Source organism: Microtus ochrogaster, chromosome 18 (genome assembly GCF_000317375.1).
Source record: "Microtus ochrogaster isolate Prairie Vole_2 chromosome 18, MicOch1.0, whole genome shotgun sequence".
In the NCBI taxonomy this organism is placed as follows: Eukaryota; Metazoa; Chordata; class Mammalia; order Rodentia; family Cricetidae; genus Microtus; species Microtus ochrogaster.
Window position 1 is genome coordinate 13,399,656 of NC_022020.1, and position 14,867 is coordinate 13,414,522.

Genomic DNA, 14,867 nt, shown 5'->3' on the forward strand with positions numbered 1-14,867 from the left:
GGACTATGAGAAGCAGTGAGAGGCAGATTTAGGAATCAGAAAGGACTGAAGGGAGGGATATTGATCCAGACACTTACTCTAGTGCTTTCTGCTACCATCCATTCAGTTGCCAATGCTGGAAACTAAACCAATGACCATCTTGGTGAGACTACTTCAAAGAGTTGAGATGACATCTTATCCATTTGTCTCATCCAGTTCTCAACTCAACAATCACAAAAAGAAAATCTCATCACACCCTCTAATAGAGATGACGACCAAGTTCACAAAAAAAGCCTGTACGGAAACAGTCTCTGCATTCTTTCGAGACTCAACACTGCTATCATCTCCTCACATTTTAATTCTGCCATGATTTCTTTTCTTCCTGTCTCCTAATGGTGATTATGCCTAGAGTTAGTCATTCATCATTAGATGCAGGCTCATCGTCCAGCTCCTGCTCATTCTCCGGTTCCCTGCTGAGATAGTGTTTATTACACCAAGGTGGTCTTGACTCTCCAAATCCAAACCATTGCCATTGTGCTTCTATCCCAAGCTCTCTTCTCATCCCACCTCTAAATTCTCTGTCAGTAATAGCCCAACCCAAACAGACTTGGGGTACCTCCAAGAAACAAGGATGGCTAATTTTTTTTCACTATCATATTCTTTTGGTATTCCTAGGCGTTGAGACTCAATAATATCTGTCAACATGAATAAAATATAAAAAACACAAAAATATATTTATTATTTAATGAAAAGTTTCTATGTAAATACTAAATCAGAGTTTATAATATTCCTAAAACATATGTCTCTACTGTCAATTCAGAAATGAAGGACATGATGAGACCATTGTAAAAACTAATCTCAGCTGCTATTCTGAGATCTCCATCAGCATTAACCCTAGTCCTTCATGCAGTCCTATTTTTCCTCTGACAAGATAAATGAAAGTATTGTGAACAAGGAAAGGTGAGCCAAATGGCACAGATGAGTGTTGTGGGAAAGTAATTGGAGAGAATGCAGTTCATAGTACACAGAGGATGATGGAGAGCTTTGGTCCTCTTTAAAGAAGCCAGGAAAAACACTATCCCTAGTATTGGAGAAGAGAGCACATGTACAAACCAAAGACCAGGGGTCTGCTCTAACAGCCCTGAAGTCCAGTAGACTCTGGCATTGAACACCTTCACCAAGGAGTTTGTGCTGAAGCCAGGCATCTGACACACATGCTTCCCAGTCTCTGAAGCATGGTCAGCAGCGACAATCTGGCTCCAACAGGAAACCTACTGAGGCTCTGTCCACACAATCTGTGGGTGGCAAAGCACCAAATGCTGCTCCAGAGGCAGAGGAAGAAAGATGGAGGAGGGAGGGAGGACAGGGCAGCAGGAGTGGAGATTCAAGATCTTGCAGACAATTTGGAGAAGGCATTTACAAAGGAAGCAAACTGAATTGAGTCAACTTTTGAAGAAGTTACTGGAGAGCTAGAATTTTATATTTTGACATCGTTTTTTGTTTTATGCTATTGGATATGATAAAATTCAAGCCTTTAGTATTTTAAGTCTAAGCCACTTGGACTCTGTAGCTCTTTTCAATTTTACTTACACACAACTCATTCTATGCACTTAAAAAAGCTGAAAAATCCTAGAATCAAGTTCAAAAAAAAATGATGATAAAGTTCTTAGCCTATTTAGGAACAGAAATCATTGTGGCATGTCAAAACTTTTATACAAACTAATCATGACCCATAGTCAAGGTTAAAACTTGTGATTATCTTTCCTAATATTGAGATTCCTTGATGATACTTATCTAAGAATGCATGAGATATTGTGAAAACAGACAGCGTCTCAATTTTAGACAGAGGGGAGTCAGGAAACTCATCACCTCATTCTCTGTTTTCATGAGGCACAGGTGTAACATTATTGTACTTTTGCTTTTACAGAATTTAGTCAATCATTGAGTTCTGAAAGTCATCCTTTCTTTGAGTTTCCTAAGGACATGTGCAAGAATATATAGTCATCCTCTTGTTTTTACTGATGTTTTCCAGTGGTCTGGAGCTCTTTAATGAACACAAGCATCTTCACTGTTCCATTATTTTGTTATACTCTGTTATTTATGAGATTGTGTCACTCAATCAACAAGTATTTTTTCAAGAATAGGAATGGTATTTTATTTATCTCAGCATCTTCCTTTTCTAATATGGTAACTGGGATTTCATATCACTGTTTCTTTAGTGGGAGAAATAATATTTTTCTTATTACTTTTGAAAATTTAGTATTTTGATGATATTAATATTTGTGAGTCCAAACCACATATTCTTCAATATTGAAACCTATTCCCTTCTCTTGGAGATAAAGTCCAAACTTTCAGCACTCAGTAGAAACTGTTATTCACTGGAACCTCTGCTTCATTTTTTACTCCAGTCCTGCTTCTTCTCTTGTCCTGAGTATGCGTCAGCTCCCATGGTTTTCCAGATTTTACACATGTCCTCAATTTACATTATGTATAACTTGCTGCACTGCTTGCTTATTTATAGTTATAACTTAAATGGTGGTCTTTTCAGTTTTCTCTGGATCCACTCTAAACACTTTGAATATATTTTTCATTTGAGCTTGAGTTTATTCATTATATTCGTAGTACTTAACTCAGGGATTTGCACACACACACACACACACACACACACACACACACACACACACACCTAAATAGAATAAGATATCTAAATAGAATAAGAATATCTAAATCTAAATAGAATAAGATATCTAAATAACTTTCTTTTTCTGTTTTATTTTTGAAAAGTGTTTCTTTTAAAACCCAAATTAAAAATTTATTCTAGCAAAATATTTCCCAACAATGATAAATTCACATTTCCAAGCCTCCTCTGAAGGGGAGGCTTTTGCTTTTTACATTGTGCCTCCTTACTGATTTAATGTTGCTGCAATACTCCACCTGCCATGGAGTATGTTCAAGCCCTCTACTTTCCTTGGCACCCCTGTAATTCAATAATGAAGCTTTGGAAGCTGGAGAGTTATCCCAGTCAGTAAAGAGTTCACCACACAAGCATGAGGTCCTGGGTTCAATCCCTAGAACTGATGTTAAAAACTGAACAGTTAGTGTGGTCCTGCATGCATGGGGAGAAGAAGACAGGCAGAATACTGAAGTTGATTGGATATTCCACTTGACCTAATCAAGAAGTTCTAAGTTTCAATCAGAAAAATTATTTCAAAAAGCAGAGTGGTTGGTTCCCAGGAACAATAACTGAAGCTGTCTTTTGGGCTTTCTGACATGAGTAAGAACAAGCACAAGTGCACCCACACACATACAAACATGTGACTACACAGATACACACATAAAAGCAAGACTGAAGATTTGGGTCACTCTGCCAACAAAAGGACATTGAGTACTAGGAGTGTACCCTGAAAATAGTGCGTAGGGTCAAGAATAAACAGAAGTAGAAAGTTGTAAGTGCCTGCTATTGCTATAGGCTAGCTATGGAAATGAGATCATAACTGTCATGAGTGTTTTACTTTCTTTTGTTATAAACATGTTTGTATATATTTATGCATTAAAATATATTTGATTACATATTTCCCTATTTATAGCATAATGTATTGATTTTATGTCAGAATTTGGAACAATTGATTTTATACCATAGCATTTAAGCTACTAAGGATAGAGCATTTCATTTCCTCTCAAGATGAGGGATAGTCTGCTTAAAATTAAATCTAAAAGGGTTACTGTTTCATGTTATACAGAATTATGACCTGGTTATTGTCATTGCTTTTGCTTTAATCATAGTGTAAAAAGAGGCAGATGGGCACTGGGTTTGACAGGAGATCAACCTTTGACGGTTATTTTTATGAACCAACTTGACTAGAATATATGACATAAAGCCGATAAAGAATTGTTTTCTACATGTTGGGGCAGAGACTGATTTTCATTTGATTGGCTGTAGAATAGTACATCATCAGAGTTAGAGGATGTTATCCAATCCACTGATGGCTTGAGCAGAAGAGGGAGGGATAATGAATCTATATTTTTCAGGAGTCGGGGCACACATCTCCTTCTGTTCTAAGACACTGGTACTGTTCTCTTGGTTTTTATCCTTCATATTTAGACTAGAATTTGCACCACCAGTCTCCCTCATTCCAGGCTTGTGGAATTGGATTAGAAATATCTCACTGATTTCCATGGATCACACTCTGTAGTTGTCATATCAGGAGCTTACACAATTATGTGAACCATTATATATATATATATAAAGAAGACCCATAGGGCATAATAAATAAATACAAAGCATTATGAGACTATATACATATACATATACATATATATGCATATATATCCACCTTATATTGTATATGCTTTATTGGTTTTATATGTTCTCCTAGAAGGCATTCCCAGGAAAAATGTATTAGTTAAGGATAGTATAGAAATAAACATCATAGGTGAATATTGAGGTTTTAAATTTTCCATACACCAAGATGAAATCAAACCAAAGACATTTAATTTTATTTATTTTTGTCATTTAAAGCTCACAGAACAAGCATTATGATGTTATATTCATGATAAATCCCAGAATCCCACAGTTTGCTATAATTGTCTTCCCTTTCAATCCCTCATGCTGCAAATCCATCTCATTTAAGTCACTGTGTGTGATAAAATATTCACTGAGGAATCTCTGCTCAGAAGGCAAATTGTTCCATGTCACCTGGAATAAGGCAGGCTAAGTCCAAAGACTGGTGCTGGTGAGTTTAACAAGCAAGGTGACAATGTGAAGACACTGCTGTCATGAAAAGGCAGATGGGATTAAGACCACTGTAATATAGCCCAATGTCACCGCTTGTCACTCAACAGGCATTTGACAGGGAGTGAGCCTCAGGACACAAATCACTTCAGCATGTGAGCATGCCATTGTTACACTGTCATTTTGTACCTTTTTTCATAGACCTTTCCTAGAATTTCACAAAGCTCTGTTTTTTGGTGGAATTAAATCCGACGCGTGGTACTAGAGAAGTAGAGTTTTAGTAGGACAGATTCCAATGGGACCAATGAATATCTTAACAAGTAGAGATCCAAGGTGTCCTAGGTTCTGCTTTATAAGTACACACTATTCATAGAAACACTCTGTAGGATTAATGCCTCTGGAAATAATTATGTATTTCAGTGTAATCTGTGCAATAAATGGAACTAAAAGGAAGGATGAGAGCACAGGGGAAGAAAAAGGGAAAGTAGTATTTACCCCCTTGAACTTCGCTGTATGGCCAATCTCAGGAGGTGATTTATAGGTTACTGAAAATGTGTATGAAGTTGTCCCAATGAAATGCATGAGATGCGAGCATGCTTGTCATTTCTCAACAAGCTCTAAATCCTGGTGCCTGTAGGAACCATTGTGGCCACTATTGTACATGACTACAAAATATGTATCCTTTCTCATCTGGACTTTAAAGCTGCTTACAGGTTAAACATTACTATTCATAGTTAAAAAATGATGACCTGCTAAGTCATAAATAGGATAAATGTGGCTTTCTGTCTAGGAGGTAAATATGAGCCATTCTGTAGTAGCTGGGGTTGTGACATCAGTCAAATGCCTTCCTGCTTATTAGCAAGAAACGGTTTTATTACAAGCAAAGAGGTCAAGACCATGATGGGGATAGTAGCCACTGAAACAGCTTACCTGAGCTAATCAAAGCCTTCCAACTCTGTCCTGACAGTGACGGAACCAGCATAGGACCAAATATAGGCCCTCTAAATGTGGGTGACAGTTGTATGGCTGGGGAAGACTGTGGGACCACTGGCAGTGAGACTAGGCTTTTTGGAACCCATTCTCTCTGGAGGGACACCTTGTTCAGGCTAGATACAGGGGGAAGGGACTTGGTTCTGCCTCACAGCAATAGGATAGACTTTGTCAACTACCGTGGGAAGCTTTACCCTCTCTGATGAATCAATGGGGGTGGGATGGGGGAAAGTGGAGGGAGCAGGAGGAGGGGAGGGAGGCGGAAACGGCTTTGGCATGTAAAATGAAGAAAGATAGTTTTTTAAACATTTATTTATTATGTATACAATATTCTGTCTGTGTGTATGCCTGAAGGCCAGAAGAGGGCACCAGACCCCATTACAGATGGCTGTGAGCCACTATGTGGTTGCTGGGAATTGAACTCAGGATCTTTGGAAGAGCAGGCAGTGCTCTTAACCTCTGAGCCATCTCTCCAGCCCTGAAAGATAGTTTTTTAAAAAATAAATTAAAATTTAAAATAAGAACATTGTGTGTGTGTGTGTGTGTGTGTGTGTGTGTGTGTATGTGTGTTTTGATCACACACATCGTGCTTCACTTACTTTCACCCCCACTCTCAGTCACCCCAATCCGGTAGATTTTACTATGACTATGGGGTTGGGAGTATCTATAGGAGCCTAACAGTCTCACTTTCTGTATGCAAGTGAAATTAGTGAATGTCCTCACAGAATCCTTCAGTTGCGAGTAGATCAGCAGGGAGGGTTTAAGGCCCCAATGGCAACTCCTCCCCATGACTGGCTGGAGATTGGCCCAGCCTTGCACAAGCCCAGGGCAGGTCCCTACAGTGGCAGTGAAGATAATGCTCAGTAACTCTTTTTCTCGTCATTGGACTCATACTCTGTTTCTTCTTCTACAAAATTATCTTAATTTACCTTGTAGTTGTAGCAGTTTAAATGTGAGCTACATTAGAGATGCTTGATTTATAGAGATTTTGTTTTCCTATATGTAAAACCTAAGAATATAAGTTTATTTCTAATGAACCATTGTGACAATGGCATGAGACAATTCCTTAAGTAGTTCCCTATCTATTGTAATAACGCAGAACATTCTATATTCGTGATTGGTCCCTGGGACAAATTAATTAGTTCATGTTTTTGAGCCCATTAAGTCAAGTTATCCTCTTGGCATGACCAACTTCAACACCTCTCTTCCAAAAGTATAAAACACATGACAATACGGGCCTGCAATATGCCTCCATTGATAAAAGTGCTTGCCTCTCAATTTGGAGGACCTGAATTTATTCCCTGGAATTCATGTAAAAGGGAGCAGAGAAAGAAATTACACAAAGTGGTCCTCTGACCTCCACACACATGTGGCACATTCATAATGGCACATAACTCACTTGCTATCTATTATCTATTAATAATGGATAAAGTTTAAATAATTACAATAATAATAATGCCCTTTAAGTTTGTTCTTGAATGGAACATTAATAAGAATATAAACCCTTATATTAAGGCAGTTGGAATGAATAGGTTGTGTAATCTGGTTTTCATTTCTCTTCCTTTGTTCTTTTCTGAAATTTAGGAGAGTATTGTTTCAAAGAGTTCTAATCACACCAGTTCTTACGAGAAATGTACAAATCATTTCAGATTGTTAAATCTAGACCATTTTATTTTTCTATATTAAAACTGTTACTGTTGCCAAGGCACCTACATAATTGAAAGATATTTTTAACCATTTGACCTTATTTCTAAGAAAGAACACAATTCATAAAGCAACACAACACACACATCACACAAACCATGATTAAAATCCCATAAGAATAATAAGCATAATAAAGCACAAAATCATTTAAAATAAGATTTTTGTATCTATGAAATAAAAAGAAATCTAGACTGGTCGGTTTCATAACTTGGTAAAAATGCATCTTATAACTTTAGATACTTAAGTTATGAATGCAGGACAGTGGTGGCTGAGGGACACTTGGGTTGCCTATTGACCTCACTGAGCTCTTGAATGTTTAAAAAGGAACTCAGAGTGCATATTCTGTTGCACAGGCATAATTACAAATCCCATTCACCTTGCACCTTTGAGGACATGAATTATAGAAGACTCCGGTCTGTCGTATTTGTTACCCTGAGATAACGAATGTGTGATGAACTAAGTGTGCTGGTGCATGGACATGATACCGACACAACATCATTCTCCATCCTACTTGTGGTAGTCACATCAGAATAGTGAAAAAAATGAGCACATGTGATGGTAAGCAGGACAACAATGCCTTCTTATTGCATCCTTTCGATTAAATGTGTGTGTGTGTGTGTGTGTGCATGAGTGTGCGTGTGTGTGTGTGCATGTGTGTGTGTGTGTGTGTGTGTGTGTGTGTGTGTGTGTGCGTGCGTGCTTAGGCACAGGTACAGAAGTCAGGAAACAAATGGATTGAATCAGTTCTCTCTTTCAACAGATTCTTAAGCTTGGCAGAGCATGCCTTTCATGCTGAGCCATCTTGCCAGCTCCACAGTGACTTTTTAAATAGGTCTGGTGCTGTAGAGATGAATCAGAGGTTAACTACACCGGCTACTCTCCAGCCGATCCAGGCTCAGAACCCAACACCCACACTGTGCTGTTTTCCACACTAGGCTTTGTCACTTAATTGTGTAATTGACAATTAAGAGAAATTAATTACAATCTGGTTTTGATTTTCTTTCCTATAAACGCAGCTGGCGATGTGTACCATCTCTTCTTGTCATGACAATGCTTCGAGGTTTGCCTATGTTGTTTTGTACACGAGCTCCTCCTTGTTACAGCTGACATAGTGCACCAGTAACAGACCGATACTCCCTTTCCTCTGTGGCTATCAATGTAATTTAAGCCCTGTATCTCTTATGAACACATGTTTTCTAAAGAGTTCTTGGCTATCCATTCATCTTATCCCACATTGCTCCCTTGAGCCCTCATCCTATTACAAGTCTTCTTCGTTCTTCTGGCATCACTGAAAGCTACCTTGCAGCAGAGATATCTGTGCAGTCCATCCCAAAGCTCAGTCTGAGCATGCTTTCTGCCTGTCATGCAATGCCTCACCCACCCACTTCCCACCCTCCAAAGGCTCTAAAAGGACCTGGAAGTTTCCTTCAGTAAATATGCTATTCTTTCCTGAACTGTCTGTCTGTGACTCATTGCTTCCTGTTCATCATCGTTATCCTTCCTCAATGCTATTTTCATCTAATCCCTTTTCTTTGCAATTGTCTCTTTGTTACCAATAGATTAGTGCTATTTAATTGTTAAAATTAAATCTAAGGGATAGCAAGATGATTACATAAATAGAGATGTCTTTGTATGATATCTGGCTATTTGACTTCTATCTATTGGTCTATACACGAGACCCTTACACTCCACACAAATTGAATAAAATAAAAAATTAGAAAGAATTCATTTAAGAAATGAAAATAGGCCCAGATTATATTCCCTTATAGATATCATTTTCCACATTTTTTAAAAAATGTGTCTGTCATCCAGGTAAAATTGCAATTTCCTAAACTTGTTCTTTCTAACAACAAAGTATCATCCACCATCATTTCTATCCTAAACAACTACTTATCAGGACCAACATCATTACAGAGCAACAAAAAAATTGTTACTAAAAATCATCAATTTTAAACAATAATAAATTAGGACGCCCACAAACAAAGCCAATCTAATTACAAACGTCCAAGTACTACAGTTAGCATTTCAAAGATGATCTCATGCACACACAACTTAAGAGGTCATTCCTTGAATGCTTTCTTCTATTCATAGCAGAAAAAATGCAATATCAATCTTCTTGGTAATTATAATTAATATTTCATGGTCTTTAATTTGAATGGTAACATTTCATTTTAGTGAAAAGTAAATGAAACATTAATTGAAAAATATGACAAGGAACATGTGGAGAAAAAAATATCATTAAATAAAGTAAAAACAGAACCATCCTGGGACCTGAGCCTGAAGATTATAAGCAAGATTGCATATTAGGCACAAAACAGTAATCACAAGCCCTGCTTGATATGAGTATATTATAAATATGCTATTACATGTAACAGCAGTTATTATTGAGACATTATTCTTGTGAGATTGCATTAGAATATTTTACCATATGGTGTAAAGTGTGACTAGACTCCAAAACTCAAAATTAGAAAAGTAACAATTAAATACCTACCCTTCGGCATTTCTAGAGTTCTCTATTTCCCTCCATTTGAATTCTGGATTTGTTTTCAGTTCCAGCAACTAATAACTTCTAGCCTGGTATAAACACTAGGCTTGTGATTTATGACCCTTTCTTCTCTATAGAGTTAGTTCCCTCAGATTTCTTCATGGGTCTTATTTTCCACAATCATTGTCATTTCTTCTCAGTTCTGAATTTTAATGTTATTAACTCGCCTCTTAAACTGTGGATGTGAGCAAAGAAAACAAATACCACCTGAATTCTTTGGGTGCAATATATCTTGTCTTTAGATTGGTTAATGTGATTTCTCTCTGGTCTACTGAGGGAATTTGCATAATAATGAGCAATCAGTTAAAAAGTATCCTCCAATTCAGGCCTGCTTTCCAAGCATCTCTATGCACTCTTCTAGCCTTTAAATGCTTTTAAATCGTTTTTGTTTGTTATTATTCTCAATAAAACTGTGAAGTAGGTCAGTGTTAAACTCATAAATCTAAGCTTCTCAGTGAGTCTACATTATTAAGCTTTTAGATCCCTTCAACAAACAGAGAAATTGGTGGTTGTGTAATTATCTAAGGTTTCACTGAAATGATAAAAAGTTCCATGAAAATCTATAAGATAATGCTGATGGAACAAAGTTTGGGCCAAAATTCTTTTGATAGTTTTAGGGTAAAATAATGCTGACCAGAGACCAGAAACCCTACAATATTCTACATGTGGACTCTACTCCAGAAAAGAAAACACAGACAAAATCTAGAACTTGCAAATGGGTATATATACACACATGAATTCCACATACACACATGTTCAGCATTTATACACACATGAACAACACGTGTACATGCACAACACACACACATACACACACACACACAGCCCACACACTAAAAACAGAAAAAAATACTAACGAGCTCACATTTTTTTTACTATGTTTTACATTCCCATTGCTTTTTGATTCCTATGTCCATTATTTTTCTTATAACTTGCTGCGATAGCTCTGTAACCGGCCTTCTGCCCCTCTTTCCTTCAGTTCCCAACTTACTACTTACAACTTACCACTACAATGTTGCCAGAATAATAAACTTCATAACAACCAAGTTAGAAGCAACTTTATCATACTTAACTGCAGTAAATATAACCCAAAATCTTAAAATGCCCTAAAGCCTTGATTAAGGGACGTTAGCCATTCCAAGTTCCCTGAAACCTCTAAGCCAAGAGTACAAGGCCTGGCATGTTTAGAACATGAAGGACACACGAATCTCAAAGATCAAAACTCCAGAGATGCATTAAGTGACATGCATTAAAATTTAACAAATTTATTTCTGATTATGTTGGAAAAAGCAGTGAAAGCTCTGTCACTGTTTATCCTTTCTGTGATTTCTTTACTAGAGAAGTAAAGCTACATTTAAGATTAATGTTAAGTTAAAAAACTTTAACTTCATGAAGGTGGTTGGAGTCCTAAAATAGTTACTAAGATTAAAGTAAGGTCCTAAATTCGAATGAGTTTATGAATTGAATGAGTTAAGAGCCCCAAAATATTAAAATTCAGTATTATCACGATGACAAGTAAACTTCTCTATTTGTATTTATATAAATGTTTTATGGTTACCTAGGCTTTTTAAAGACAAGATACTATAGAATGAAGAAAAATGTACCTTTCTATTCTATGTTGACAATACTTCAAATGTCAGTAAGTAGAAAAACACTTGCAATGTATGATCTATCTTTGAACCACCAAAGAATGTATTGATGCATTTACCAGAGCAAATGGTAGTGGTCTCCCTTAGAAGAGCTTAAGTGTCTTATAATGCCAAGTGACTCACTGAAAGAGGATAATGCAACACACCCTCAGGCAAGGAGGAGATTTAAATAGAGCCAATTTCAAAAGCATAGAGCTTTTGAAAATGGCAGAATTAATCCAGGTTGAGACACTCTGTTTATAGGATCTCTGCTAAATGCTAGGACTACAACTAGATGTTAAAAGCCTGCATGAATCAAGAACATCAAAATGAAGAATGTAATAAAATTCTCAGTTCTGTCTAAAATTCTGCACCTTTGGAAATGACAGGTTTTTGACAGCCTCTGTTGGCAGCTGGCTATCCCCTCTGCAGTACAACTTGATGAGCTGGATTAAGATGCTAACAAGATGACTGACATCTATAGAAGAAACTGGTTCTTTAAAATGAGCACAGCAGAACTTCTAGTGTGGATGCTTTCAAAGATTAAAATGTTTTAAGAAATAAACTAAGCATACAGATGTTGCAATTTAGTTTAATGTAAACCATCTAGAATTTAGATAATATGTCTGAAGGAGGTTTTGGATCCATTACAGCTTTCTGTACATATTTAATCTACAAATTCCAACTTGGCCACTGACATTTTACAGTTCTCGGCATCCCTAAAGCAAATTAGTGATGAAGCCCCAGGTCTCCAAAGCAAACTGGAGAATTGAATTAAAACTTTCTGCCTATTTGTCTATCCAATCTAGAGAAACAAGAAAGCGATGCCTTTGTTGTTCACAATTGTGACTTGAGACTGAACGTTTCACACTTGTACATGGCAAGTTCCCAGGGACTGATCCACAAGTGAATCACAGAAATGAAATACACTAAATCAAACAATTCCTTTATCAAGTAACACCCACAGCATCACGACATGTTCTGCTTGACTCTACTGCCCCGGCATAATGTTTTGTGAACACACATGATGCATGATTAAGAGTTTATCAGTAATTTACATGTGTGCTTCCTCTTGACATTCATGACCATGTACAAACCATCCCGCAATCTTAATGGAATCTTACCTTGCTTCCGTTTTCTCTTGCTTCCCGTTCCATCTTGAGGTCGGAGATTAGAAGGTTCTTGTACTTGTTTTTCCCATTACTGCCTTGGTCATCTATCCTGTACTCTGAAGTCAGCTGTGCAGAGAGGGGACTGTCGCTCAAGTTCAGTGGCTGGTCTTCTTGTTCCAGCCCCGTTTTGCCATCACTGCTGGAGTCCCCAGTCTCCCTGCCATGAGCCCCTCCTGAAGCGACTGAGCTGTGCCCCAGAGTCTCATTGCCATTAAAGCTCTCTGCGGCAGAGTCATCTGTTGAGAAGAGAGATGCACGGTTTAAGGAATATGCTCGATCATCTCCAACTAGCGTCGACTAAGTTCTGATAGATGTGCAGCAATATGCCTCTGATTTTATTCAGAAATATAATTTAACTAAATAGTAACCTTGTTTTGAAGCAGGAATTATTTTTTAATCCAATAAACACACTAAAACACAAACATGATGTCAAATAAAAGAGAAGACAGTTCAATATCAAAAGTAATCTGAAAGAAAAGTCAATTTAACAAAAAGAATGAGATAATGACCAATTATTTTACAAAAGTATTTAACTCCTGCATTAAGAATATTCAGACTTGAAGGCAATTCACTAATAAATGGCAGGTCCTATCCAGGTATGGACATATTGCTATATGTTTCCTACGTGTTAAGTATTACATAAAATATATTAAAAACACTCATAATCTTTGTCCCAGGATGTATACTTTCGGGACTTTTAAGTGTAGATGGTTTAATCTTTGTGTGTAGCTCTGTGAAGTTAAAAATACATGTGTACCAATATTAATCTGAATAGCAAAATTAAGAAATAACAAAGATTTTTAAAAAGTGGGTTAATAAGAGAAATAGAATATTATATACTTATATTTCATTTTAATATTTAGGAAATGTGGGCTCATGAGGTAGTGATAGGAAAAGCTAGATGGGTAGTTGAATTTTTTTCAACGTATAAAACGAAAATACATAGGTAAAACTTATTTAAAATATTTACATTGCATTTTTCTTATCCAAATTTATCATAGACTATGAAGGGTAATGGTGAACAGATATGAGAATCTATTTCTTTAAAAGGTTATTAATGGATCTTAACTATAGTAATATAAGTGATTAAGAGGAATAAAATGCACTGTGATTTTGCACACTTCTGGATATTATGAAATCTGCATTGTTTGTAGGGTATAAGTTACTGTTTTTAATCAATTCCATTAATGGAAAAACACACTGAACCTCTAAAACAGGTCTGTTTATTTATTTATCCACAGACCTTTTTTAGGTTTATGACTCTGGATCCAGTAGGTAAATAAATACTTGGTCTATTGGAATCTGCTTTCGGTGATTCACAAATAATTAAAGGGACAGAAAAGTTATCGTAAAACAAACACATTCAGCTGCTATTCAGGGCAATAAATTAAGTCTTCTGGGACTGTGGTGGTACAAATTGAACTCCTAAACTAAAAAACAGCTGCCAGGTGAACATGTTGGGAATTTTCCTCGGAGGGGACTTAGCACAAGCCAAGTCATGGACAGAAGATTATTTAGGGCAAAGGACATGTAAGAGATCATGGTAAGCACCAAACACAGCCTGGGAAGAGAAGGAAGAGAGTAATAAAATAGGAATTACGTGCTGCTGGAGGGCTGGGCCCTCATTCAGAGCCAATGTGAGCACGTTAGGTCTGTTTGACAGGGAGGTGACAGGACAACAGAAAACCTATTTTTCCCGATGTTGTTGTTTTGAGTTCTGAGATGGTATCTCTTTACCCAGTATACACCTGACTATAAAATTCTATTTTACAGACATTACTCAGACTCTTATGAGGACAGCGGTATGAAAAGGATAAAAGGAAAATATAGAGGTGATCAGTTAAAAGAATCAGAAACCATCAAAGTTGGCATCTCTGAAGACTGAGATGGGTAGGGAGAGAAATAAGAACAGTGAGGAGCAGAAATAGGACAGCCAGGAATCCAGGATGAACACCCAGGGTCCAGGATGAACACCCAGGGGTCCAGGATGAACACCCAGGGTCCAGGATGAACACCAGGATTCAGGATGAACACCAGGGGTCCAGGATGAACACCAGGGGTCCAGGATGAACACCAGGGGTCCAGGATGAACACCAGGGGTCCAGGATGAACACCAG

The 14,867-nt window shown here is 37.2% G+C and overlaps 1 protein-coding gene across 5 annotated transcripts in view; it reads right to left on the reverse strand.

Moving 5' to 3' along the window:
- Positions 1 to 14,867, reverse strand: part of Nol4 (nucleolar protein 4) — a 363,650-nt gene that overhangs the window by 117,604 nt on the left and 231,179 nt on the right. For all 5 annotated transcript variants that reach the window (XM_026783520.1, XM_026783518.1, XM_026783519.1 and 2 more), the window contains one exon: positions 12,703 to 12,986. In XM_026783520.1, the coding sequence (XP_026639321.1) occupies positions 12,703 to 12,986 (284 nt within the window). The remainder of the gene's footprint in view (positions 1 to 12,702; positions 12,987 to 14,867) is intronic.